This window comes from Ammodytes marinus (genome assembly GCF_949987685.1).
Source record: "Ammodytes marinus genome assembly, chromosome: 6".
In the NCBI taxonomy this organism is placed as follows: domain Eukaryota; kingdom Metazoa; phylum Chordata; class Actinopteri; order Uranoscopiformes; family Ammodytidae; genus Ammodytes; species Ammodytes marinus.
Genome location: NC_137235.1, coordinates 8,698,225 through 8,723,490, shown reverse-complemented (window position 1 = coordinate 8,723,490; position 25,266 = coordinate 8,698,225). Strand labels below are relative to the sequence as shown.

Sequence of the window (25,266 nt, the reverse complement as noted above, 5' to 3'; positions counted from 1 at the left end):
TCCCTGTGTTTTCAGGTGTCGCTCCCACATTTAAATTCCCTCCGTCCGACCAAACAGTAACCGAAGGCAACACAGCCTTGTTTACCTGCCAGACGAGTGGAGCTCCGAAACCTGCCATCACCTGGAGGAGAGGTAAGTGACTACCCAAACTCTGCTTAACACGCCGAGCACACACACACACACACACACACACACACACACACACACACACACACACACACACACACACACACACACTGACACGGTATGTTTGTAATTAAAAATGGGCTTCATGTCTTAATTACTTTTATTCACCTCAAGGCCATGTTATTATTTTCCCTCTCTGTCTCTCTCTCTGTCTTTCTCTCTCTCTCTCTGTAGGTTCACAGGTCTTAGCTAGTGGATCGGTCCAGGTTCCCAGGTTCACACTGTTGCAGTCAGGTGGTTTGGAGATCCGACCAATCAGCTTCCAGGATTCAGGAGAATACACCTGCATTGTCTTTAACTCCGAGGGAACCGTCAACGCCACCACTACACTCACCGTTTTGAGTAAGAAACACATACTGTCTCTATACACACTTAAACTGCTCAATATACATCTGCTAAAGAGACCAAAAAAAACAGTCATGGAACACTCATTTATCAGTAGCTGTCCAATCGCATTAGCTCAGGCAAATGAACAGGCAGTGTTGATTGGTTATCGATGCAGTGGGCCAATGCAATGGTGAAATAATCATTGGGCCAGGTAAGAGGATGATTGATTAACCGTTAAACTTATCGATTGGCTGTTTTTATTTATATATATATATATATATATATATATATATCTTGACGGCTTAATATTGAATACTGTTGAATTCGATTAAGCACTGTCTTCTGTTGAGCACTATGATATATAAAATTTATATTCATTCATTTGAGGCCAGGTCACGTCCAAAATATACCGTAACTTATGATTTAAGGAAATAACAGATGTCCTCTATAATGCATCCACCCTTATCTGTTTTACCACTGGACTTTTTCTAACTAGGCTTTTTGTGAATGGCTAAAGCCTGAGTGGAACAAATAACCAATAATGTGATAAACTAAGCAGTTTTGTGTGTGTGTGTGTGTGTGTGTGTGTGTGTGTGTGTGTGTGTGTGTGTGTGTGTGTGTGTGTGTGTGTGTGTGTGTGTGTGTGTGTGTGTGTGTGTGTGTGTGTGTGTGTGTGTGTGTGTGTGTGTGTGCGTGTGTGTGTGTGTGTGTGTGTGTGTGTGTGTGTATGTGTGTGTGTGTGTGTGTGTGCATGGTGGAGAAGCATGCTTGTGTGTTTTTCTTTAATTTGTTTAGCTTCAGTAGTTAAGGGCTAAACTGTAGACTAATTAATGTCTCATCAAACTGGGAAAGCATACATTTAAATAATATTTATATTATATGAACATAATATTATGTTCATATAAGAGAATAACAAACAACATCCTCTAAATTATTTGGCTCCCATTTATCTCTCCTCCTCTGGATTCTGTCTGGTGTTTTGCAGATCGTACCATCATCTCTGTGCCTCCCACAGACCAGCGCGTTATCAAAGGAACCACTGCTATTCTGAACTGTAATGCTACACATGACCCCAGAGTTAATACCAGGTACATGCTCGTCTTTTTGTGTGTTTATGTACAGGCTCTGTGAATATACAGTATAGAGTATCATTTTTTTCTGTAGTTTAATTCAAAAAGTAAAAGTTTCATATATTTTAGATTCATTGGACATAAAGTTATATATTTCAGGTATTTTTTTGTTAAATTTTTCAGGATTTCGGCTAACAGAGAAGCTGCTGTATTATAAATCCTTTTTTCGACTGGCCATATGGAATATTCTAATATTTTGAGATGCTGGATTTATGATTTGCATTAGCTGTAAGATGTAATTTGCTAAATTAAACAAAAATGCGCCTTTTGATTTCTAATGAATCAAAAAAGATATGGAACTTTCATTTTTTTAATGGAATTACAGAAAAGAAAAAAAAAACTTTTTTTTGATATTCTAATACTATGACATTCACCTGTACATGCATTCCTCCTCTATTGCAGCTTCAAGTGGGAACGAGGTGGTGTGCAGGTGGTTCCGAGCAGCGGAGGCCGTGTGTCTGTGCGCCAGGGCTCTCTCACTATTGGCCAGACGTGGTCAGGTGACATCGGGGATTACACCTGCACCGTCACATCACAGGCCGGCAACGATTCTCACTCTGCACGCCTCGAAGTCATGTGAGTTCAAAGCATGCAAAGCTGTTTGGATGTCCGCTCCTTTCTATCTTCATGGTTTCGCAGTGGCACAAAACATAAGAAAAAAATAGATCTTGTGATTTTTACACTAAAGTGTTTGTCCGGGTTGCAAGGTGATGCAAGGTGAGTTAGTAAGTTAAAGTGGTGGCCAGACAAGCTTTCTTTCCTTTTTCTAATCTTTGTGCTTAGCTAGGCTAACCATCTGCCGGCTGTAGATAGATGGATACATACTTTATCCATCCCCTAGGACAAAGGGTATTGTTTCATTGGCAAATAATATGATCAAAAATCTAAAGTTTATTGCAACATAACATTTTTCTCATAGCATATAAGGAAGACTTTAGCTTAAACACTGACATAAGAATAGTATCAATCTTCTCATCAAACTCTGAGAAAGAAAGAGTTATGCTGCTTTTTTTATTAAGTTGTGAAGCACATTATGGAGTTTGTTGTGATTTACAGTACATAGTCTATACATTATAGAAAAAGCAGAATATATTTTCTGAATATTTAGATTTTTTTTTACATACACATTATCGGAAATACAGAACAGGCATTCATCCGATAAACATATTGAATTTGTTTTCTTTTTTGTTATTTTGCACAAACAACACATTTTAAGTTTTTTGTGCTTAAATCAAAAGGGAATAACAAGCAAGCCAATCTGTCGCTAGCAGTCTGTCCAATTTAAATTACAGATATGATTGGCAAGGAAGATGTCTCTGTGTTGAGCATTTTAGGTAGGATGGTTTACACTGCAGAACACCATTCAGGAGAAGGAGACAAATAGGTAATTTAGTACATTGCCTAAGCATAAGGAAAGCATAATTGACAGCTCCGTTCTGCAGTTGTCTAATGAAATAATTGCTTTTCCAATAATAGCTGTGTTTTGTCAGAGTTCAGACACCATCTAAACCCGATGCATGTCTGTACCATTAAAACTGTAATGTGCGAGAATGGACTACTTAGTGTGAGGTATTATTAGACAGTAGTATTAGTAAGGTCATATCTGCTATTAGGTTCCCTTAATGCGCTGTTCCCTCCCTGCTCTTTGAAGCCGAAGCTGTATTAGTCTTCCAGTGTTAAATATGGAACGTATAGTGTGTTTGTGTGGACAGATTCCAAACGGGTCACGTTGTGTATCTCAAATGAGCAGGCATTCCTGTCACTCAGATAAAAGCATGCCACACACATATTTCAAGAGTATCCCACGCTCCGACCCACGCCACACTGTGAGGGAATGCTATCAGGTAGTGGTCCATATATAGTCACATTGACACTTGTATATTTAGAAAAACGGCACTTATGATATAATAATACAATTGCAGTGTTGGAGAGAGATTGAACACGAGCGAATACCTCTTCTAAATTATACAGAGCCGAGAGTTTACTCATGTCAAACTCCGAGGGAGGAAGTATGTCTCTGTTTACGTCCGTGCAAAAACATGCGGAGAACGAAGGGGATTTCCTTACGACTGTGTGTGTGTGTGTGTGCGAGCGTGTGCATGTGTGTGTGTGTGTGTGTGTGTGTCCACGTGTGTGACTGACATTCTCGTTAGCTCGGTATCAATGGGTCACAGGGGCTAACAGACGCTGGCGGCTGAGGAGACAGACTAATTACCAGCAGGTTATTGGTTCAACTCCCGCAAGACCTATCCATGTGTTTGTGTGTGTCTGTGCGTTAGGATGTGTGTGTTTTGTGAAGGTAGAAGTTGCTCTTACATTTTCCAAGCTCATCCATTAATTAATATGATCATGTCAGCTCAGTAAAGAAAACATCATTCTCATTTCCCCGTGCTCCCTCTCTCACCCCCCCACCCCTCCCCTCCAACATAACGTCATATTCTCTCCATATATTTTTTCCTTTCACTCCACTTATTCTTGGCTTCATTCCTTGAATATTAAAAGCATGAAACCACACACAGCACAAACAAAAAAAAAGCAGTTTAGAAATAATTAATGGGCTCATCAATATGAATTGCTGCTAGTTTATGCACAAGGGAACATGTGTTTCATCATGGTTTCAGTGTAAATATATTTATTTGGTTATTTTGACAGTCGGTTAATACATTCACTCCAGTTATCTGTGTTTGCACATGTAGCCTTGCTTTTCTTTTACCTTCCCCTGCTTCAAGCCAACTGTTTTTTGAAGAGTGTTATGATGCACCTCAATTAGAATAATCAAATGTATGGACGCTGTTTATTGCTCATTTGAATATATCTGTGTTGCTCTCCTTTGTTATCATCACGGCTGGGATGCAGAAATATCCACAGGGACTGGCCAAATGCCTGGAGAATGTTTTTGTAATAGATGTTGTGATATATATATTTGTTGGGGGTGTAGATCACATACAGAATAAAATACATATATCAATAAAAATGTGCAAACAGTGGACATATTTAGACAATATTGCCCTGCTGGAATTGATCCTTGGACCCAACCCATGGTGTCAGAGCCAACTTTTTTCACACATCTAATAGAAAAGGCAACACACAGCTAACAAATATCGGTCTAATGAAAAGTTATGGCACCGGGTCACAGACTTGTTTATGACGCACAAATGCATAAATGTGTGATTTCATGTTTGGACACACTCTTTGTTAAAGTGTAGTTCAACAGTCAGACAGATGTGCACTCTTGCCACAAGTTAGATTAGAAAATGTATAAATTTACTTTCCAGACATGAGAGCGCTGAAAACATCTAGTTAGCTTAACCTGGCAGAAAGACTGGAAACAGAATAAAACGGATGGCTAGGCTCTGGGAGGTATAAGAAAGAAAAAAGTACCTACCTTACCTTATGTGATCTTTCTTGGCCGATAGCTCTTACTTTTTGGATACTCTGCCTGAAAAATGGAAGGGCAATTATCCCAAAGTTTGTGAAAGTGGAATGGGACTTTGGTTGCAGGGGAATTGTGTTACCTTCAGAGAGATACACAGGCTAGCTTTTTGCAGTCTTAATGCTAAGCTAAGCTAACTTGCTGTTGGCTTTAGCGTGATATTTAGCTTACTGTGTGGTATAATAATAATAATACTAATATTTGATAGGATTTATATGCGCTTTTTTGGAGGTCACTCAAAGACGCTTTGAAAGATCTATTCATCTCAACTGTTGGCAAGAGAGAGCGAATAAGGTTATTTTCAAAACTGTCAAATTATTTCCCTAGACTTCTAATCAAATGACCAAACAAATACTGTCTAATTTAAGGTAGATCTGAAGTTTTTCTTATTTTATCTTGTTGTGTTTCAGTGAGCTGCCACACTCTCCTCGCTCCCTGACGGCCCATCTCAATGACTCGGACTCGCGCTCCGTCCTGCTGTCCTGGCTACGACCTTTTGATGGAAACTCCCCGCTTCTATACTACCTGTTGGAGCTCTCAGAGAACAGTACGTGTGTTTGTGTGTCTGTGTGTGTGTGTGTGTGTGTGTGTGTGTGTGTGTGTGTGTGTGTGTGTGTGTGTCTGTTTGTGTGTTTGGGGAGGGCGGGTGGGTAGAGGGGGTAGAGTGGGTACTTTATAGTCCCTGAATGGCAAACAGCTGTTCACTTGCTGTCTACCATCACTGACACACACTCATTTACAAGAGACAGACATATGGAGAATAGTGTTGCTGCCTAAATGTACATCCAGGTTCGCTATAAATAAACCCTGATGTCCCACCCTCCCCTTCTCACTCTCTCTCTCTCTCGCTCCTATTCTCTCTCTGTCTCGTACCCTCTCTCTACCACAGATGTTTTAACAGCAGGCGGCCTCTCTGTCAAATGAGAAATAGAGAGAGAGAGAGAGAGAGAGAGAGAGAGAGAGGAATACAATGACAGGAGAAACAGATTGGACAGAGATAGCCGTAGAGACACTCTTAGTTCTGCTGTAGGCTAAGACAGACATATGGACTGGTGAACGTTTCATTTGGAGCCAAGCACATGACTAAACTGCAGGAACTGATGGACAAATGTCAAATTGACATTTTTGATTTGACATTTTAAGTAATCTTCACGGTGATAACTTTTAGGCAGACAGCAGGGATACCATTCCAAGTTTTTCTGCTGTCACCATTCCACTTGCTGTTTTGTAGCATCTACAGAAATAAGCCAAGATAATGATAGGAAAAAAAAATGTCTGGTCGATTTCAGCAAAGACTGAAGCTAGACAGTGAGGAATGGACAAGAGTGTTGTGCACACTGATTACCAGCTCTCTCTGCTCTGTGCGTGTGGGTGTGTGTGTGTGTTTGTGCTCGCTTGCGTGTCTGTCTGTATGCGTATTCGTGTTTGTGTGTGTGTTATATATGAGATACGTCTAGATTGTATTTTGGAGAGAATGGGCTATTATAAATACAATTTATTTTCATGTCAGACAATAGCTCTAACACATTAACTGGGCTCACTTGATATTGGGGCACACACACTATCCTTCTCACTTTACACGGATGCATGTGGCTCCTGCCACCATGATGATAGGGAATCTGTCTCTAGTATCTTCAGGAGGACAAACACTGGAAGATAAGACCGCAACAAGCTGGCAACAATATACAGACACATCTGCGCTCCTGTATATTAATCCCTCTCTCTTCCCTCCAAACTTCTCTTTCTTGTTGCATCCTGTTGTCCTTCTTGGCTTTAATCCTCTCCAGCTTACCTTCCCCACTGTTCTACCTTTCTTCTTCTCTTGTTTCATCTATTCCTAGCACGTGTTGTTTTGATTTATTGTGGCCGGGTCTCTTGTTTGTCCTAACCTCAGCCTCTAATCTTTGTCCCTCACCGTCTAGACTCACCCTGGAAGGTCTACCTATCGGAGGTGGATCCTGCGGTGTCCCAGGTATCGGTGGGCGGGCTCACACCTGCCAGGACCTATCAGTTCAGACTCTGCGCTGTCAATCAAGTGGGCAGGGGTCAGTACAGCTCCGAGACACAGAGGTAAGAGCATTATTATATTTGCATTCAAGGACACACGTTCAGTCGCTGACACACATCTGAGACACAAACACACAGCTACCTGCTTTATTAAACACATACTCCACCATACTTAGACTAGCATGAAATCCTGTTTTTATATGTGAGAAATAGTCTTTTTTTTCAGCCCGCTCCATCTGTGTGTAATAGACTTGGTCACACTGCCTCACAAATAAACTACAGTCTAATCTGTGTGTCTCAGTGTGTGTGTGTGTGTGTGTGTGTGTGTGTTGCCACGACCAAGAATAGTGATACAGGATTCTAACCAGGCGAGGGCAAAGGGAGTGGCCTTTTTTGTTTAGAATCCATTTCCTTTGCAAATAGCAATTTATATTCCTTCACATCCATGCTGTGTATGTGTGTTTGCATTTCCCTGCCAGTCTACTTCCATCACCAACTAAACAGTAAAAATGATGCAATTAATTACACTGCATGTCTATGTGCAGTAGGGAGAGTGTGATTTAGCCTGAAAAGTAAATAGATTGCTATGCAGATGTGTTATGTTTGTGTGTGTGTGTGTGTGTGTGTGTGTGTGTGTGTGTGTGTGTGTGTGTGTGTGTGTGAGAGTATGTGTGTTGTTTGCATGTTAATCCCAAGAGAACACTCTAATGGGGGTAATTATGATGCCTTGCACTGATGGAACTGGATTGAGTGATCGGATGGTTGGAAGAGGTGTGGCAGGTATTCAAAAAATGTGTTGCTTCTGTTTGGATGTATACAACAAAAAATCTCTGACTCTCACTCGCACACAACATCATAATAGTTCTGTTTGTGCATTAGAGGGTTGATAACACACAAACATGATTTTGTCTGGCTGAAGAAAAAGTGACCGCCAGTTGTGTTTCTGCCAAATAGACTCTCAGCAACAACAACAGCAGTGGCCGTGAAAGCTGAACTCACACATTCACACACATCTCAGATTCCATGTCCTGTCAGTTTGCTTCTCTTTCAATTCGCAGTTCTTCTATATTCTCTTTTCCTTTTTTTCTGCGCTGAATCGCCCTTTCTTTTTTGCACTTATAATCCCTTTCCGCTTATTTTTTTTGTCAGCCATTACTCTTCTCCTTTCCTGCCTTTCTGCATGCACCAGTGAATTGTTAGTAAGGAGTCCAAACCTAGTCCACCATTTATAGTTGGTTGTTAGAGGCTCTGGAGAATAAATTGGATTGATCCTTGAAAAAAAGAATGAAAGGATTGGCCGACAGACACAGTCATCATTGGTCAGTGGATCAGAACGGATGAATACGTCTCTTCTTCTGTGTTTGTCTCGTATGTAACCACCAGTACTTTTGCTTTTCATCTGCTGGATGTTTGCCCCACATATGACACACACACACACACACACACACACACACACACACACACACACACACACACACACACACACACACACACACACACACACACACACACACACACACACGAGTAGCCACAGATGCCAAGGCGAGTGCTGCTACACTTGACACACAGCGAGAGAGAGAGAGAGTGAGCCAGAGGAATATGTCCTGCAGAAGCTCAGTTCTCCAAATGAGCAGGATGACAACGTGCAGTAATGTGGACAGAGTGAGGGAAGCAGACACAGAGTGAGGAAGAAGCTTGTAATATTGATGACAAAAAGCCCCTTATTAAAGTTTGAACTCCCAGCTGCTGCTGCTGCACTCTCCCATTATGTTCTTGTCCTGATAAGGATCTTTATCATAACAGCAATAATTCATACATCTTTTTTTCTTTCCATCTTTCTTTTTCTCACTGCGGCGCTTGGAAAGGTGGTGGAAATCCACTTAAAAGTATTTGAATGAATGTGATCAAAGTGGGGGGGGGGAATTACCTCCAAATACAGAAACTCTCTTGAAGAATCCAATTATACAATCTTTAACACACGTACACACACACACACACACACACACACACACACACACACACACACACACACACACACACACACACAAAGTTATGCATGCATGACCTACACTCACACCATTAACGCCTTTGAAGACTCAGCCTTTAACAGATTATTCATAAATGCCTCGAACTCTGGTCCTCATCAGAACTTTCCAACATCTGTTTCAATTCTCTGTTCTCTGTTCATTCAGAACTAGAACACATCAGATAACGCTGGATGTGACATTAAATACTCTCTCTCACTCTTTCTTTATATACATTCATACACACACACACACACACACACACACACACACACACACACACACTAATGCACACACACTACTAATGCACACATACAATGTCAAAATTATAAAAATTGAGCAAAAGCTTTTGAATGTCTTTAGGGAGAGTTAAAGATTTACTGGAGATGTCAAAGTGAGTGAATTATGTACTTTGTGCCATTTAGCAGAAATGATTGCAGAGAGAAGGTTTGCTCTGAGTAAAGGCTCATTGTTTGTCCAGAAAACTTGACAAGAAAGTCTAGCAGGAAATAAAATAAAGGCTCAATAGTTAATTGGGATTACAGTTCCTGCTGTGTGCACATATGCTGCAAAGCTGCTATTATTCAACAACTTAGCGCTACATGCACCTGGGCAGATACAATACAAGTGATTTACAGTAAGTAGTCGGAAACTTGACTTGAAAATTGGTAGTTGCAATTTTTCCACTTTTTCTGGTCTGAAAATGGGTATACATGTTTAAATGATACAAATATATTATGTGGTAAATTGAACAGAAATAGCACTTGAATTTCTTCAGAAAAATTTGATGAAAGGATTTTTCTTAAGACTCCTATTTCAAAATGGTGGCGTTAGTAATTTTTTTCACTTTCCATTCATGCTATTAAATGAACCTACACATTGACAGGTCAGCCTTTATTTCCATGCAACCCGGTATCACGCCGAGGCGTGTAATAGACACGCATGGACCGGCGTGTCTATTACACGCCTTGCCTGACCAGGGCGTGTGAGTTACACGCGCACCTCCTGCCCGTCTAAATGAATGGAGGAATAGCACCAACAGGGGCCGACATGTTCTCCTAGCATTTCAATACTATCCAGCTGCAGCCCCGCAGACAAACACCCTGGCGTGGGTGGTTAGGGTTAGGGCAAGGGGACAGGGAGAGGTTAGAATATAGATAGAACATTGACGGAACACCGCAGCGGCCATCTTGACTACGGGAGGTGCGCGTGTACATTGACGGAACACCGCGGCGGCCATCTTGACTACGGGAGGTGCGCGTGTAACTCACACGCCCTGGTCAGGCAAGGCGTGTAATAGACACGCCGGTCCATGCGTGTCTATCTCACGCCTCCGTGTGCCTGCTTTGCCCTTTACTTTCTTAGTATTATTGACAGGTCATGAAGGAACCAAAAAGAGCGACAAAGTGTTATCATCAGATAAATAACACATTACTTATGCACTCATGATGCACTTCTTGATCAAATTCATCCTTGAGCTTTAAGTTGTTTTGGTGTATTAACTGTAATTGATGTTATACTAACCTTCCGGACCTTGTGAACCCACTTTATACACAAAAGAAAAAAAACCTTGTTGGGAACCTTTCTTTTCCCTTTCCTGGAATACGTTTGGGCTTGTCATAACTCATATTATTTTTTTTAAATCCATTGGATGTCATGGCTATACCCTTACATAGTCTACAGCCATGTTTATGGCTCTGTCATGCTGCCCATATGTAGGCCTACTTTCAGTTAAATGCTTAAAAACCGCATGCTATCAAATCATGCCTAAAAAAAGCCATTGCTAACATGCTGATGTTCAACAGATATAATGTTTATAATGTTTTTCTTTATGGGGGTTGCTTGAAGAAAAAGTCAGGGCATATCCAAAGTCAGCAATGGCTCATCTTTGTGTCATTTCTACTATGTCCATGTTAAGCATGTAAGACTACCTAGCCAACACAGAAAGAAATCAGCTTTCGATTACTCATTGTTTGTAAAAGCTCAATTCAGCCTTAGATATGCCAAACCGATAAACTAATGGACTTCTTGTTTTGTTGAAAGGTATCAATGTTCCCCCCACCACACATTTAATCATATCATCATAATTCATTTGCTTTGCTTGTGATAAAGATGTCAAAATAAAGCAACATCAGGGAAGGGAAGACCAGTAAATATTTTAAAGAGAATAACATTATAAGTAAACTATTGCAGCTAGCTTTGTGAGCACATTATGTTATAGTCAGTATTGTCAGAAACAACTGTTTAGTTCAAAGTTTGTTCTTCTTTTATAAGTTTACATGTAAAATATACTTTTATTTTAAACCTGCATGCAATTTCATTTGTGTTGCCGCTGTGCAGTAAAAAAATAATAATAAAAATAATAATAATACAGTAAGTCGATAACCAATCAGATTTGAGACTACAAATCCACTGCATTGACAAACATACACAGTACTAGAAGTGTGCATCAGCTGCTTCTGATACATTTTGGGGAATTTGCCCACAGTTTCTTTCCCCGTCAGAGTCTCTTACGTATGTGTGGCAGCCTCATCCATTTGTGCAGCCTTTAGCCTCGGGCCAAAACATTTAAAGCAGACATGACTTAAAGTGTCAAACAAGTGGAAAAATAATCATGTCACATCTGTTTTTTTCTCCCGATTCCTTTTTTATTTAGTTTACCCTCCGCTCATTCCTCTCCATTTCCTGCTCCGGCTGGATCTAAATTTTACTATCCTGTTTGAATAGAGGCAGATTTAACATCCCGGTAACACCATTAAATTTAAGAGGCTGTGTGTATGTGGATTTAAGTGAGGAAGCCAGTGGGCATTAAACTGTGGGCAATGACATAGATAGAAACTTTTACTAATTCCCACAGCATGGGGACTCACAAACCAACCACAGCCCCCCCCCCCCCCCCCCCCTACACACACTTCTTCACACACTGCAGAAAATGTCCTCGATTCCTTAGTAACAAGGGACTGAGAAAGTGTGTCATTCACTTTTCAGCAGTGTTTATTTCGTAGACTAAGACTATGACGAAAAATATTCGTCTACGAACCTTTTTCACGGACGTAAACTAAATAAAAACTAAATAAAAAGGCAGATGTGATGACGAAGACTGAGACTAATTTAACTGACACTATAGTCTACGAATAGGAACTAGACGAAACTGTTAGGGCGGGACGAATGGAGAAGAGATCCAATCAGAACTACTCTTTTTGTGGGACAAGTTGGGAAGAAATCCAATCAGTGCAAAGCAGCGAATGCAACCCTGTTTCGGTGAAAATCGACGGGAGACCGCGCAGGTGTGAGCTTGTGGAGTGAGCCGCTGTGCTGAAAAACTCTGCGGTATGATGGACAAAAATGATAGTCAGGGATATCCTGCCCGTTAACGATGTCTAGGGGAACGGCTAAGTTCCGCGATCTGTTTGTAGTAGGCTCTGTCTCGAGTTTGAATACACAGAGCCATGTGAAACTGCCGCCTCCGTCCGTTAGTTTCTGTTTTTAAGTTACAATCAACTCCGATGCATGGTCAGCGTTCAATTAAAACCTCTAATTGTATTATCTAAAAGGCTTTGATGCAAAAGAAGTCCGAACACACACAGCGGCAGCAGTGTTGCTTAAAGGAAGGCGCAGTTGCTCAAATGTATCAGCACCTCAACTGCGTGCTGCTGCTGCCCAGGGGCGGCCTTAACAATCTCGGGGCCCCTTTCAAGACCTAGTGTGGGGCCCCCCACTTTTTTAAAATATTTTCTTTATTTTCTTTTTTTTTATAAATAATGCTTGTGCATGCTCCCCGCAAAAAGAAAAACGATTGTGGAATCCAGTTGGTTCATAGACAGATCATGAGATAATGGACCCCCGGGCACAGGCTCTTAAAGCCCCCCTCCCCCCTATCCAGTCAGGTACACTGATTTTATGTGAGATTATTACTAATGAAATAGAATACATGTTTTGTATTACAACCATTAAATCTGTGTCTGTATTGCATATTCAAACCTTAATACCATTCAATGAAGAAAAACACTTAGTCGACGAAGTCCGCTGTAGATTTAGTCAAACTAAAATCTGCTTATATTTAGTAGACTAGACTAGACTAAGACTAAAATATTTTAGATGACTAGAATAGGACTAAGACTAAATGGTGTGATATTCATAAGACTAAGACTAAATCAGAATTTGCTGCCAAAATTAACACTGCTTTTCAGACTTACAGTAAGTTCTCGATTTGATTTGTTGGGCTGCAGTACATGCTGTACATGTTTGGGTGTTGGTATGAATGTTTTTCTAGGTGTTTTTCTGGATCTCAAGTGGTATGAGTGGGAGAGAGATTGTCTTTTTGTTATATATTTAATCTGTTGTGTATAGTGTCCTCATGCTGAACCCACTGTATGAAATATTTACTTGTGAATGGTTGGCAGGGAATTAAGGCAATTCACAAGGAGTTTCTGCCATCGAGTGTAACTGTGTCATTGTGCATTTGTGTGTGTTTTATTTGCATTCAAACCGTGAATGACTGCATCTGTTCAGTTACTGTATGGGTGTGTGGGTGTTTTTTTGCGGTGCGAGTTTGTGGTCATATGCGTTAATGTGGATCATCAATTTCAGTCAAAAGCAGTGGCATATTTGAGGATTATATATACCCTATTTCCAGACGGCTACACTAATGCCCATCTCATTCACACAAGCCCCATTAGCCTATGTGTCCGTGTGTGCGTGTGTGTGTGTGTACATGTGTACGCCCGCAGCACCTGGTGCTGTCTGACAGTGCCTAACCTAATGGAAGTAAAGCACAGCTGTAAAACCACTGGCCTGTGCCATATATATCCGCTTGCGCAAGTCTCTAGCTAACAGATTCCACACCCCTGCTTTCACTCAAACACACACATATAGAGATATGCGCACACATTTACCGGCACATACATATCCAGACACACAAATACAGAAAGCCATAGCACGGCTAATGGCTCGATAGCTCATAGGGAATCATTCGAGGAGACATAGGACACAGAGGGGAAGTGAGGGGAGGGGTTGGTGCTGGGATGTAAATCTCCAGACATAATCCATGGAAGGGAAAAGACCATCGGATGTAGCAGTCTGTCTTAAGCTCAGAGAAATTTGTTTGGTGTGTTTATGTGTGTGTCTGTCTGTCTGTCCAACCTGGTCTGTCTGTCTGTGTGTGTGTGTGTGTGTGTGTGTGTGTGTGTGTGTGTGTGTGTGTGTGTGTGTGTGTGAGTGTGAGCTTGAGCACATACAGTATGGCTCTGATTATGTTAGCTGAGCTGCTTACAGTAAAGCCAGAGGCTGACCAGCTCAGCCGGTGTGCTTTACCAACCATGAGAGGGCTGGGAGCTTTAATCACGGGAGGGGGGGCTGTGTAGGGAGGGGGGGGGGGTTACAGAGTGGACGAGGAGGGAAGGAGATGAGTAAAAGATAGAAAGATGATATAATTGAGTCCAAAGGACATGATGGATGAAAGGTGAGAGTTTGCAGATGCGCAAGAGAGATCAAAATGTCGAACGCAAGATTGGGAAAAATGGCTCGGTGTAGACAAGAGAGAGTGGAAGAGGGCAGAGGGAATGAGGGATGACACACTGTCTCGCTGGAAAATGAAAAGACGAGCTCTTTGCTCATTCTCAGCTAATAGTGATTTAACTATCTGTTGCTGTCACACTGTACGGCTGGTTTACTTTAGTGAGGAAGGGATGAGGTGGAAATAGAAACTGCCTAGACAAAGACTTCCTGTGTAAGTGGAGTCTAAGTAGGAGAACCTTCAGTTGAAAGGAGAGATATAAAACAGAACATAAACAGCAATCTGCGCATACTGACACTAAATGTCTTCTTGTTGTTATACGCTGCCAGGGAATAATACACAACAGTGATTCAACTTATCCCTGAGTTCATGAACACTTTTTACATTTGTTGTTTTAACCACCCAGTGTCAGCCGTGATCATTCCCAGGAGAAATCCTCCAGGCTTACTGGAAGCCATGCGTTAAATGTTTCCATCAGCAGCAGCCGTGCTTTGTTTCAAACAAATGAACAATATAGCCAGAGATGAAAAACAAATGTATTCAATTAAATTGCAAGATACACACCGGGAGAATGAGGGACGAGAGAGATGAGCAAAGGATTCAATCAGAATTCATCAGCGCTGCTTAGGCAGTGAGATGATTCTCTGTAATAAGTTGCGGCTCTGTCCATTGCATCTCCAGTGACAAACATGATAATTGTTTTGTAGATTGCCTGTCCTCCAAACTAGTCAAGATGAAGATACTTGGTAAAGACAATCGCTATAACGCTCCTTCATATAAGTCTACTTACCATACAGTATATGCTACTGCTCCTGTGAAAACTGAAAAACAAATGCTTACCAACACTTATTCAGCAAAGCTTAGATTCTCATTACAGGACGCTTAATAAACTTAATTAAAATCATTTGTCTCTCTTTTCCTTCATGTGTGTGTGTGTGTGTGTGTGTGTGTGTGTGTGTGTGTGTGTGTGTGTTAGATTGATGCTGAGGGAGGAGGCCCCCAGCGCTCCGCCAAAGAATATAGTAGCCAGTGGGCGGACCAACCAGTCCATCATGGTCCAGTGGCAGCCTCCACCAGAACCCCAGCTCAACGGAGTCCTCCGAGGATACGTACTAAGGTACACGCAAACTTACACACAAACAAAGATTCATTTAACCTTTATTTTTACTGGAGAGATCGTTGAGTGGTCACCCTCATTTCAAATGACGTTGAGTCGAACATACACGTACACACTTATTTGAGTTTTTAACATTACCATTGAAACATCTTGATCATCTTGATAATTTTTTGTAAAGCACAGTATAAAGGCCACATCTCACTTTTAAGGACCTGCCCTGTCCACATTTTACAAGCCGACTACAAGTATTACATTTGAAATTATATTGGTTTATAGACACATTTAGTCAAGTGATTGAATTCGTTGAATGCTAATCCGCTATTCACAGCTCAAATCATTTGAAGAAAGAATGCCAAACATGGTTGTAGCTTCTGCGGTCTCTCCGCCTCTGCGTGCACCAGTGCTCTTCACAGATGTGGTTGCTGCTCTTGTTCCTATGTCTTTCACTTTGATATCCACCTTGAGTATGTGACACACTGGGTGGTGTAATCAAACTGTCATCAGCATCAGCCTCGCGCAACCATTTGCATATAATTCCAGGAGAAGTTATCAGGTCTTTACGCTCCTTCAGTGTGTCATCTGCCACCACTTCAGAAAATCATTTGAAATTTGAAACGCACGCTCGTACATCTGCACTCTATCATTTCAGTTTTATAGGGCAAAGCTTTTTCCTCCACCTGCCCTGCTCTCTGCATTCACAGGTCTCCAGGTGGAGGGAGAGGAAAAAGGGCTTATCTCCTCTTGACTACACAGATCCCATGTCAGACTTTTGGCACTACTTCACTTTGTGCATTTGTGTCAGTGTGTGTAAGTGCGTTTCTGTGTGCTGCGTGTGTGTACACACACAGTATGCATGTGTGCTAGAGCGCTGGCTCAGCCGCCAGTCTAACATTGGACTATCGTGTATCGTGAAAAGGGGTCCATATTAAAACGCTGACATGCGGATTATTACTCCATTTGACTCCATCAGATATGTACAATACCTAAGTGGTAATACACCTCTGGTCTCGCCGCGTCGTATATATCCTTTTAAGAGGACATCTATATCACATTGACTCAAGCAAGCGCCTTGGAAGTGCACTATTCAGAGATGGCTACCTCGCTCTGAAGCTTTTTATTCTTTCACGGATTGTGACGTGATTTGGGCTACTTCACACCAATGGGAAATCATAGTTTCTCTGCCTCTCAGATGGCAATAATTTTGTTCATTGTGTGTGTGTGTGTGTGTGTGTGTGTGTGTGTGTGTGTGTGTGTGTGTGTGTGTGTGTGTGTGTGTGTGTGACTATGTGTGCGCGTGCGTGCGTGTGTGTGTTTGTGTGTCTGTGCAGGTACCGTCTGGCAGGGCTGCCTGGCGACTACCAGGAGAAGAACATCAGCAGCCCAGAGACAAACTATTGTCTGTTGAAGGATCTGATCATCTGGACACAGTACCAGATCCAGGTGGCTGCCTACACTGGGGCCGGGCTGGGCGCCTACAGCAGCCCTGTCTCAGAGTACACCCTGCAGGGAGGTGAGGAGTGACACACACACACACACACACACACGCATGTTATATTTCTCCTTCTTGGAGGTTAAACACAATTGGAACAAAAACTATTTGAGACAGTTTACCAATCATCAGTCCATGCATACTCACATGTTACTGTACTTAAAGTATTCCTGCATATGCATACTAGTAGTGTAATATTATCTCATTGTACATTATTATTATATATAGTAATAATCTTTCACATATGGAATCAAACCAATCCCACATTATACGCATACTGTATGTTCCAGTCCACTATGTTATAACAGTATGCTATACAATGTGTGTGAGACAAAGCAGGAGCGGGAAGTGTTCCAATATAATCTTATATTAGATTTATAGTTGATCAATAGATGATTCAAAATTTGAGTGGAGACAGCAGGGATGTCTCATGTTGTTGTATGATTAATAGGTCGACGACAGTTCTGTAAGTCTACATATCAGACCCTTGTCTCACCCATTGGGGGACATGTACCTTTTATATTTCCTTATACAAGTTACATGGAAACCTGGACATGGAAATCATTTATTCATTTCTCAAGAAAAATGGCAAAAATCCACTGGTACCAAATGTGAGCTTTTCCTTTTTCTAACTGCTCTTTGCCAACAACTATTAATAAAACAAATTAAATTATTAGACTGTCAAAATAGGCAATTTCACTTGGAATCTGGAATTATCATGACAGGAATGTTTCACTATTGTCTGAAATTATATAGACTCCGGGAAAAAAAAGATAATTAAAATTGTGAGAAACAGCATTCATTTCCTATGTTCATGTACGATTAATAGATTTATAAGAGTTCACTTGAAGCTGGGGTGGAGGATTTGGGGAGAAAATGGCAATTCGAATCCAAATACCTCAACCGCTCCACTTGTTCTCTTTGGTCCCTCCCTGACATGCTCTACACCAACAACGTCGTGCCAAATTGAATGGACAGTCCCAACAGCCAATAAGAACAGAAAATCGGAGCCTCGCTCTGATTGGTCAAAGTATACAGCTCATGTTAACTTTGACCAATCAGAAATCACATACCCCAGCTTTAAGTCAACATGTTAGACCTTGGCCTCACCCATTGAGGGACCATGTTACTAAAATTACTAATACAAGTTAGATGCAAGACATACAAAAAAGACACATGATGCATCTGTGTGGACCCATACATCTCTAAAAACCTTTACACTTAAATACACAAAGGCATTTCTACAGTATAATGGAAGCAGATTGTACCATTGATTAAATGCACCATTCTCAAATATATCAAACTTTTTCAGATAGTGACTAATGAGATCACAGTTACATGAAGTTGTACCCCCACAGACTGGTTGGCTTCACTCACAGTGATAGGATGAGGAAGGATCTTATAGAGGAGGCAGTTGGTGCAGTTCAGACTTGTGTTAAAGATGCCCCTGAGGCCTCCCCCTTCAAAGGCATGCCGGCTTCAACCAATTGGGAGGAGACCCTAGGGGGCGACCCAGGACACGCTGCAGGGAGCACATCTCCCATCTGGCCAAGGGGCACCCTGGGATACCGCAGGCATGAGCTGGAGAAAGTGTAGGGAAAGAGTGTCTCTTCTCCTCTGTGAATATATTATATGATAAGAAAGTAAAAGTAAAGTGAGTTCATTGTAAGGCAAGGCAAGTGTATTTTTTACGGCATAATTTAGACACAAGGCCATTCAAAGTGCTCTACAGGGATATAAAATACATCAAGAATTAGACATTAAAATTGCATTTAAAAAAAATAAGTAAAAACAAAGTAATTACATCAAGATTAGAAAAGTGAATAATAAATGGATGAAAATTAAAAATAAAATAAAGAATACAGGTTAGAAGGAAAACAGTAAAGTCTTCAGATTTGATTTCAAAGAGCTGAGAGTTGCAGCAGACTTCAAGTTTTCTGGGAGTTTGTTCCAGATATGCGGTGCATGAAAACTAAAAGCTGCTTCTCCTTGTTTAGTCCTAACTCTGGGGACTGTAAGTAAACCTGTCCCAGACGACCTGAGAGCTGTGGACGGTTCATAACGTAGCAGATCAGAAATGTATTTTGGCCCTAAACCATTCAGTGCTTAATAAACCAACCATCAGTATTTTGAAATCAATTATTTGATTAATGGGAAGCCAGTGTAAAGACCTCAGAACTGGGGTGAGGTGATCCACTTTTTTGGTCCTAGTGAGGACTCAAGCAGAAGCGTTCTGAATTTGCTGAAGCTGTCTGATTGATTGTAATAAACATAGCTGCAAGAACACACAACATTCTCAAACATTGAAATAAGGCTGTAAATGACGAAATGTAGGAAATGGTCACTGGGGTAAATCTTGTTAAAACGCGTGCTGATCTCCTCCTGACTTTTATTCTAACGGTATATTATCATTATAAAAGATGGGGCTCAGCTAGCCCACGGACACATGTGCACTTAAACAAACTCACAGACAGCATTACAAGAGTTCAGGACAGGTTTATAGACTCAGGAGAGGGGAGTTGGGGGCTCATTAATTATTATAATGCGGTTTAATGGGAGTGTCTGCTATGGATTGAACATTTTCTCTCGTTCGCTATCTCTGCGAGGATGTGTTTGAACTCTGTGTTAGACTCAGATAACATTGCTCTTCTCCATCTCTTTCTCTCTCTCACACACACACACACACACACAGGGATACGCACATACTAAGATTCCCCAGAGCACAGAGTTTAGTGTTTTATCTGTAGCTGGGAGCTGCGCGGGGTTAGAAGCCTGTTCCCAGGAGCACAGTCAGCATGGCAAGAAGGGGAGAGAGCATCTTTAACATCAATTAATCTTCGTCTCCCTCTCTGTCGTTTCATCTTCTGGCTTTCTCCCTCTCTCTCTCTCTCTCTCTCTGTCTTTCTCTCTCTCTTCTCTCTCTCTCCCTCTTCTCTTTCCCTCTCTCACTATCTCCTTCCTTTACGTTTTTCACTAGTTTTTTGTTCTGGTCCCTACTCTTGCCATCCTGTATTCTTTCTGCTTGCTGCGTGTCATCTGGCCTCTTTGGCTCAATTATAACGTACAAAGGGCATTCCCATCATGCACCAGTGCATCATAACTCTGTGCCTTTCTAACATCAGCATAAACCCCTTAAAGTGTAATCACCCTAACATGTGCTCACAGACACACACACACACACACACTTTTCAAACTCTCACTCTTCTCTCCCCGGCTTTAGTATTATCATAGACCCTCTCGGGGATAGATTTATTTTAATGCGCATGTAGGGACACATTTAAACTATGAATAAAAAAGAGAAAAATATACATTGGACCAATCTTTGAGTATTTACAGTATTTTATGTGAACCAAACGGCGTGTGCTCAACCCTTTACTTTTACATTAAAACCTACACTTTATTCACAATCCCATCTCTTCTGTCTCCCTCTCTGGTGGATAAAGCATTCTGTTTATACAACCTTTAAAACAGATTGTTGCTGGTCTGCTATTTACAATATAAATAATATAATATTCTGCTTCAGTTTGAGTGGAGATTCTTAGAACGTCTTGATAACGTTTTACTGCTGGATGTTTGAACTGTGATTCAACCATTCACTGCAGAGGCACTTCTCTCATATAACCTCGTCCTTCCTAAACTGATACTATGCAAAAAACATACGAACACAAATTACAATTGATGAGATGAATTTCAATGAGAAATTGGGTCATTTTGCAACAGAGAATAGCAGCCTAGGTTTGGCATTTCACTTTTGCAAGCATAGCAGATATTTTTAATCAAGAGAATGAAATTAATCTCAACATGGAAATATTGAAATATGGGGGTCTATGATATATATAAATCCACTTATTGTTACAAAAAAATAAAAAGCACAACACTGCAAACTGTATCTCTGTATCTTAAGGCTCCCAGTCTGTGTGTAAAGACTCAGCCTCCTTCCTCTTGGTGCTAAATGTTATGTGTATCTTTGTGCTTAGTTCCCACAGCACCTCCGCAGGAAGTGGAAGTTGTAGCTATCAACTCGACGACCATCCGCTTCACCTGGAACCCTCCGCCTCAGCAGTTTATTAACGGCATCAACCAGGGATACAAGGTACGGCTTGACATGTGTGTTACAATGCAACGTAGTAGAGAGGAAGACCTCCAACCCATTGAATAGTTGACTCCAAACTATTGCCAGTAAACTTGTGAACAACCTCACCCTGGATGTTCAACTCAAAGGTCATACCCCAGGATGCATTGCTTTACCCTTGTTTACACATATCCTCAGCCAAGCCCAAGTGAGGGATAAGCCGTGGGTAGAAAAGGACTGATGGAGGTATAGTGGATGGAGAGAGAGGAGAAAGTGTTCAGAAGAAAGGTGGAGCGAGAGACTGAAGAGAAATAAGAGATAATAATAATGAGGCCGGATAATGGGGAGCGCAGGATTGAATAGTGTGAGGGATATAGATGTACTAGTTCTGTTATGTGATTTATTCTACACTTCAATGTGGGACCCAAGCCCTCAGGAGCTGATTAACATGACAAAGAAAACACGTCAAATTCTTGCTGTGCATCACTATGTGCGTGCGTGCATGTGCCTGCACGTGTGAGTGCATTTTAAGGAGTGTGAGTGTGTTTGTTGCTTGTAAATACTATATGGCTTTCCATCTGTTTGATGTGGCTCTCTGATGTTGTCTCCGTATGCCAGTATTACCACTCTAAATCAGTGGAGCCTCTCGGTGCTGCTGCACAGTGCACACGTGGGTAAGCGTCTTAGTGTTGTGCTGGTTAGAGGACATTAGATAATGATATTAATTAAAATCGGATATGAAGTGAAGCCTCCTCTCATCTCATCCCCCGAAGATCCCCGACTGTATACAATACCCTAAATAATCTATCTATCTATCCACAAATCAAGCAACCAATCTCCCTTAGCTTACTGATAATCATACATTAGGTTTATTCAGAGCACACTCAACAGACCGTTTTTCATAAAACAGATCTGTCTGAATTTGCATGGCTCTTCTTCTATATACAGCTCTCCAAATGATCATTGTCTCTGGTTTTTAATATTTTTAGGTATGTGTTTGTGTAAAAATTAACATTTTATTTGTTTTATTGTACTGACAACGGATTGGCATTGATCCCAAATACCAAATGAAAATATTGTCTTCAAGAGCATTTCCTTTAATTAATGTAGAGATGTCGGGTCTCTTACATTTTCCCAGAGCTGTAAAAGAGGTTAGATAACAGAATGGCTTGACAGTGAATTATGCAGAAGAAAACAAACTCCTACTGTTAGTGGCTCAAAAAAGTAAAAGACTGAGCCAACACACATGGCTCCAACTGTGATGTTTCCAGTTTGTACCACAGTGTTTGCTCTTTCTGTCTGTTCCCAGGTAAACTTGGGGACAGCACTATACTGCATTGTGTCCTTCACAGCACTTTGGGGTTTCTGTTGCGATGGGGTCCAAAATGCACACGTTACTATAGCCACAGCAGACCCAATCTTCTCCAGCACCCTTTAATAGTGGACTAGAATCAGTTGCTTGAGGAGAGCCAGATCAGCACTCTTTTACTGCACCCAAACTGTACTGGGCTGATAATAAATTACAATGGAAAACCTTATTTTACCATGACAGACTGGGTGCAGTGCAGCAGCCTTAAGGCATAGAGAAACGCAGCCACTCAACTGTCTCCTGGTATCACAGACATCTCCGTAACAGGAGATCCCTGGTTTTATTTTATGGCTTTTCCTATATTGCATATCATAGGTAACGTGAAGCAGGGTTTACGGTGGGACAGCATTTTTGGTGCATCTGGCAACATAAATGTGTATTTTGTAGATATATTCAAAGCAAATTGCTATGTACATTGGGGTGGCTTTGCTGCTACTCTTCACACAACTGAAACGACCAGGGGCCTATTGCATAAAAATGGAATTAAGATATCCAGGATGATTGATAAAGCCAGCCTTGACAAAGTCTAGCCTGGGCACTTTGGATTAGTCAGTTGCATAAACGCCAATCCAGGATGAAAAGGGGCCGCTTTGTCAAGCCAGGTGTAAGTCATTCTGTTAAGTGCCAGCCCACAGCTTTCAGAAGTAGACCCAGAGATCGAACACAGATTTACTGATGTAAAAATGTAAAAGACGGCCCATTTTCCCACAATGCCTTGCTAGTTTAAACCGTAAGTCAGGGGGCAGTTCATTTCATACAGCAGATGTCATCTCTGCCAACTAATCTTGATCATTGTTTTATGATAAAATTGTTGACAGTGAGCAGTCTGCAGGTGCATTTAAAAAATAGAATATCATGGAAAGTCAATTCAAAAAGTTAAACTTTCATAGATATTCATTACACAAAGTGAAATATGTCAGGCCTTCTTTGTGGATGATTGATTGTTCATGGAATAAAAAATCCAGTATCTCAAAATATTAGAATATTGCATACAACCAATCAGAAATGTCGACCTTCTGAAAAGTATGTTTATTCTAGATTAATTTCACTTAAAGCTGCAGTTGAGAGTTTTTTTACTGTAATATTTGGCAAAACTGTCATAATAGCCATTCAGCTATATGTAGGTGAAGTGGTCTGAAAATATGTTTTTATCACTTTGCTCCCCCCTGCCTCTGTGTGCTGCCCCCCAAAATTGCCACCGCTCATGTTAATTTTGACCAATCAGAGCGAGGTCAGATTCTCCGTTCTCATTGGCTGTGGGACCTTGGCAACGACGTTGATGCGTCAGTTGCGTGAGCGTTCACGACCCTAGCAGTCTGACACTAGCCTACTGTTTGGTACTTGGCTACTACGGCGGACAGCGAGTAGCAATGTCTTCACAAACAAACCCTCAATTTACCATTCCCAGGATACCAACAACTAACACCGCTAAGACAGCAAAAAAACGAGGAAAGACGAATGTTGAAAAGTTAACTGCTGAAAGGGAGACGGAGAGAGCTCGAAAAAAAGTACATTCAAGTTCATTTTAATGTAATTATAATTCAGTTAATTATAAATGGTTCAGGTTAAATAATAAAAAAGAAGAACTATTTAACTAAATGACAATGCAGTCTTTTATGTGGTACCTTAAAACAGGTTATTGAAACTAAAGCATTACACAGAATATCATGGAATAACTGTTAAACACCTTGATTTCAGATCGGAGTGACAGCTGACTGAGCCAATCAGGCAACAGAATAAGTTTATCCTTTACATTTAGCTTGGTCAGGACCAGGCTAAACGTAAAGGACACATCTCCATGGTAACTTATGTCCCTCCGCTTTTATGCAACCGGATCATGGCAAACGCAAGCCAGGATAACCGAAATATCCTAGGTTAATCCCTTATTTTAGTTTTATGCAACAGGCCCCTGGCAGGGTTAATTAGAATAAGGCAGAATGATTAAAACATTACATTACAAACAATACATAAACATCAACTACAGCTCCAATATGTCTTAAGGGTGTCACCTCATTCACCCCTCCCCATACAGTTTGCTGTTTACTCTAGTGAGCCATCAATTAATACAATATTTCTCATTTGCTTTGGCACATTTCTCAAAAATGTTTTTAAAGTTTGCAGTAACTTTCCGAAACTGCTTATACGTGCAGAAAAACACTATAGTTTACTAGTGCAGGAGGCTGTTACTCACCCTGAATCTTTTATTCATAGCAAAAGCCGAAATTACATGTTATGTTGACATTGTCTCACACCAAGGCGGTCAAAATGTTTATATGTTTTGTCAGAATGACAGTGGACTCTGGACGTGTGTTTCTCATCTCCTATTTTCTTGTATTTTCCTACACGATTTCACTGACAATGAATGCCCAGGGTACCACACTGGTATTTTTCTGAAGCTAACTGCTGAGTCCATGATCCATTGTGTCAGGTTCCACTTTGTAAAGCAAAAGGGCACTTACATTTGCATGTGGTGAGAGGAAAAACAACAAAAGAAAATCAGAAATGGTTACACTACACAGTACTATGTACTGCTAAAAGAAAAAAACTGAACAAAACCATCAATACCAATAAACATGTACTTTGGACAGAAAAAACAT

The 25,266-nt window shown here is 41.0% G+C and overlaps 1 protein-coding gene across 1 annotated transcript in view; it reads left to right on the top strand.

Annotated features, from left to right (window-relative positions):
• LOC307252277 (protein sidekick-1-like) overlaps nt 1–25,266 on the top strand; it is a gene marked incomplete at its 5' end in the record, with an annotated part of 221,470 nt that overhangs the window by 145,350 nt on the left and 50,854 nt on the right. Inside the window, 9 exons of the mRNA XM_080029914.1 lie at nt 16–132; nt 361–528; nt 1,499–1,601; nt 2,046–2,219; nt 5,487–5,623; nt 6,999–7,146; nt 15,599–15,739; nt 17,068–17,249; nt 21,206–21,321. Of these exons, the coding sequence (XP_079886040.1) occupies nt 16–132; nt 361–528; nt 1,499–1,601; nt 2,046–2,219; nt 5,487–5,623; nt 6,999–7,146; nt 15,599–15,739; nt 17,068–17,249; nt 21,206–21,321 (1,286 nt within the window). The remainder of the gene's footprint in view (nt 1–15; nt 133–360; nt 529–1,498; nt 1,602–2,045; nt 2,220–5,486; nt 5,624–6,998; nt 7,147–15,598; nt 15,740–17,067; nt 17,250–21,205; nt 21,322–25,266) is intronic.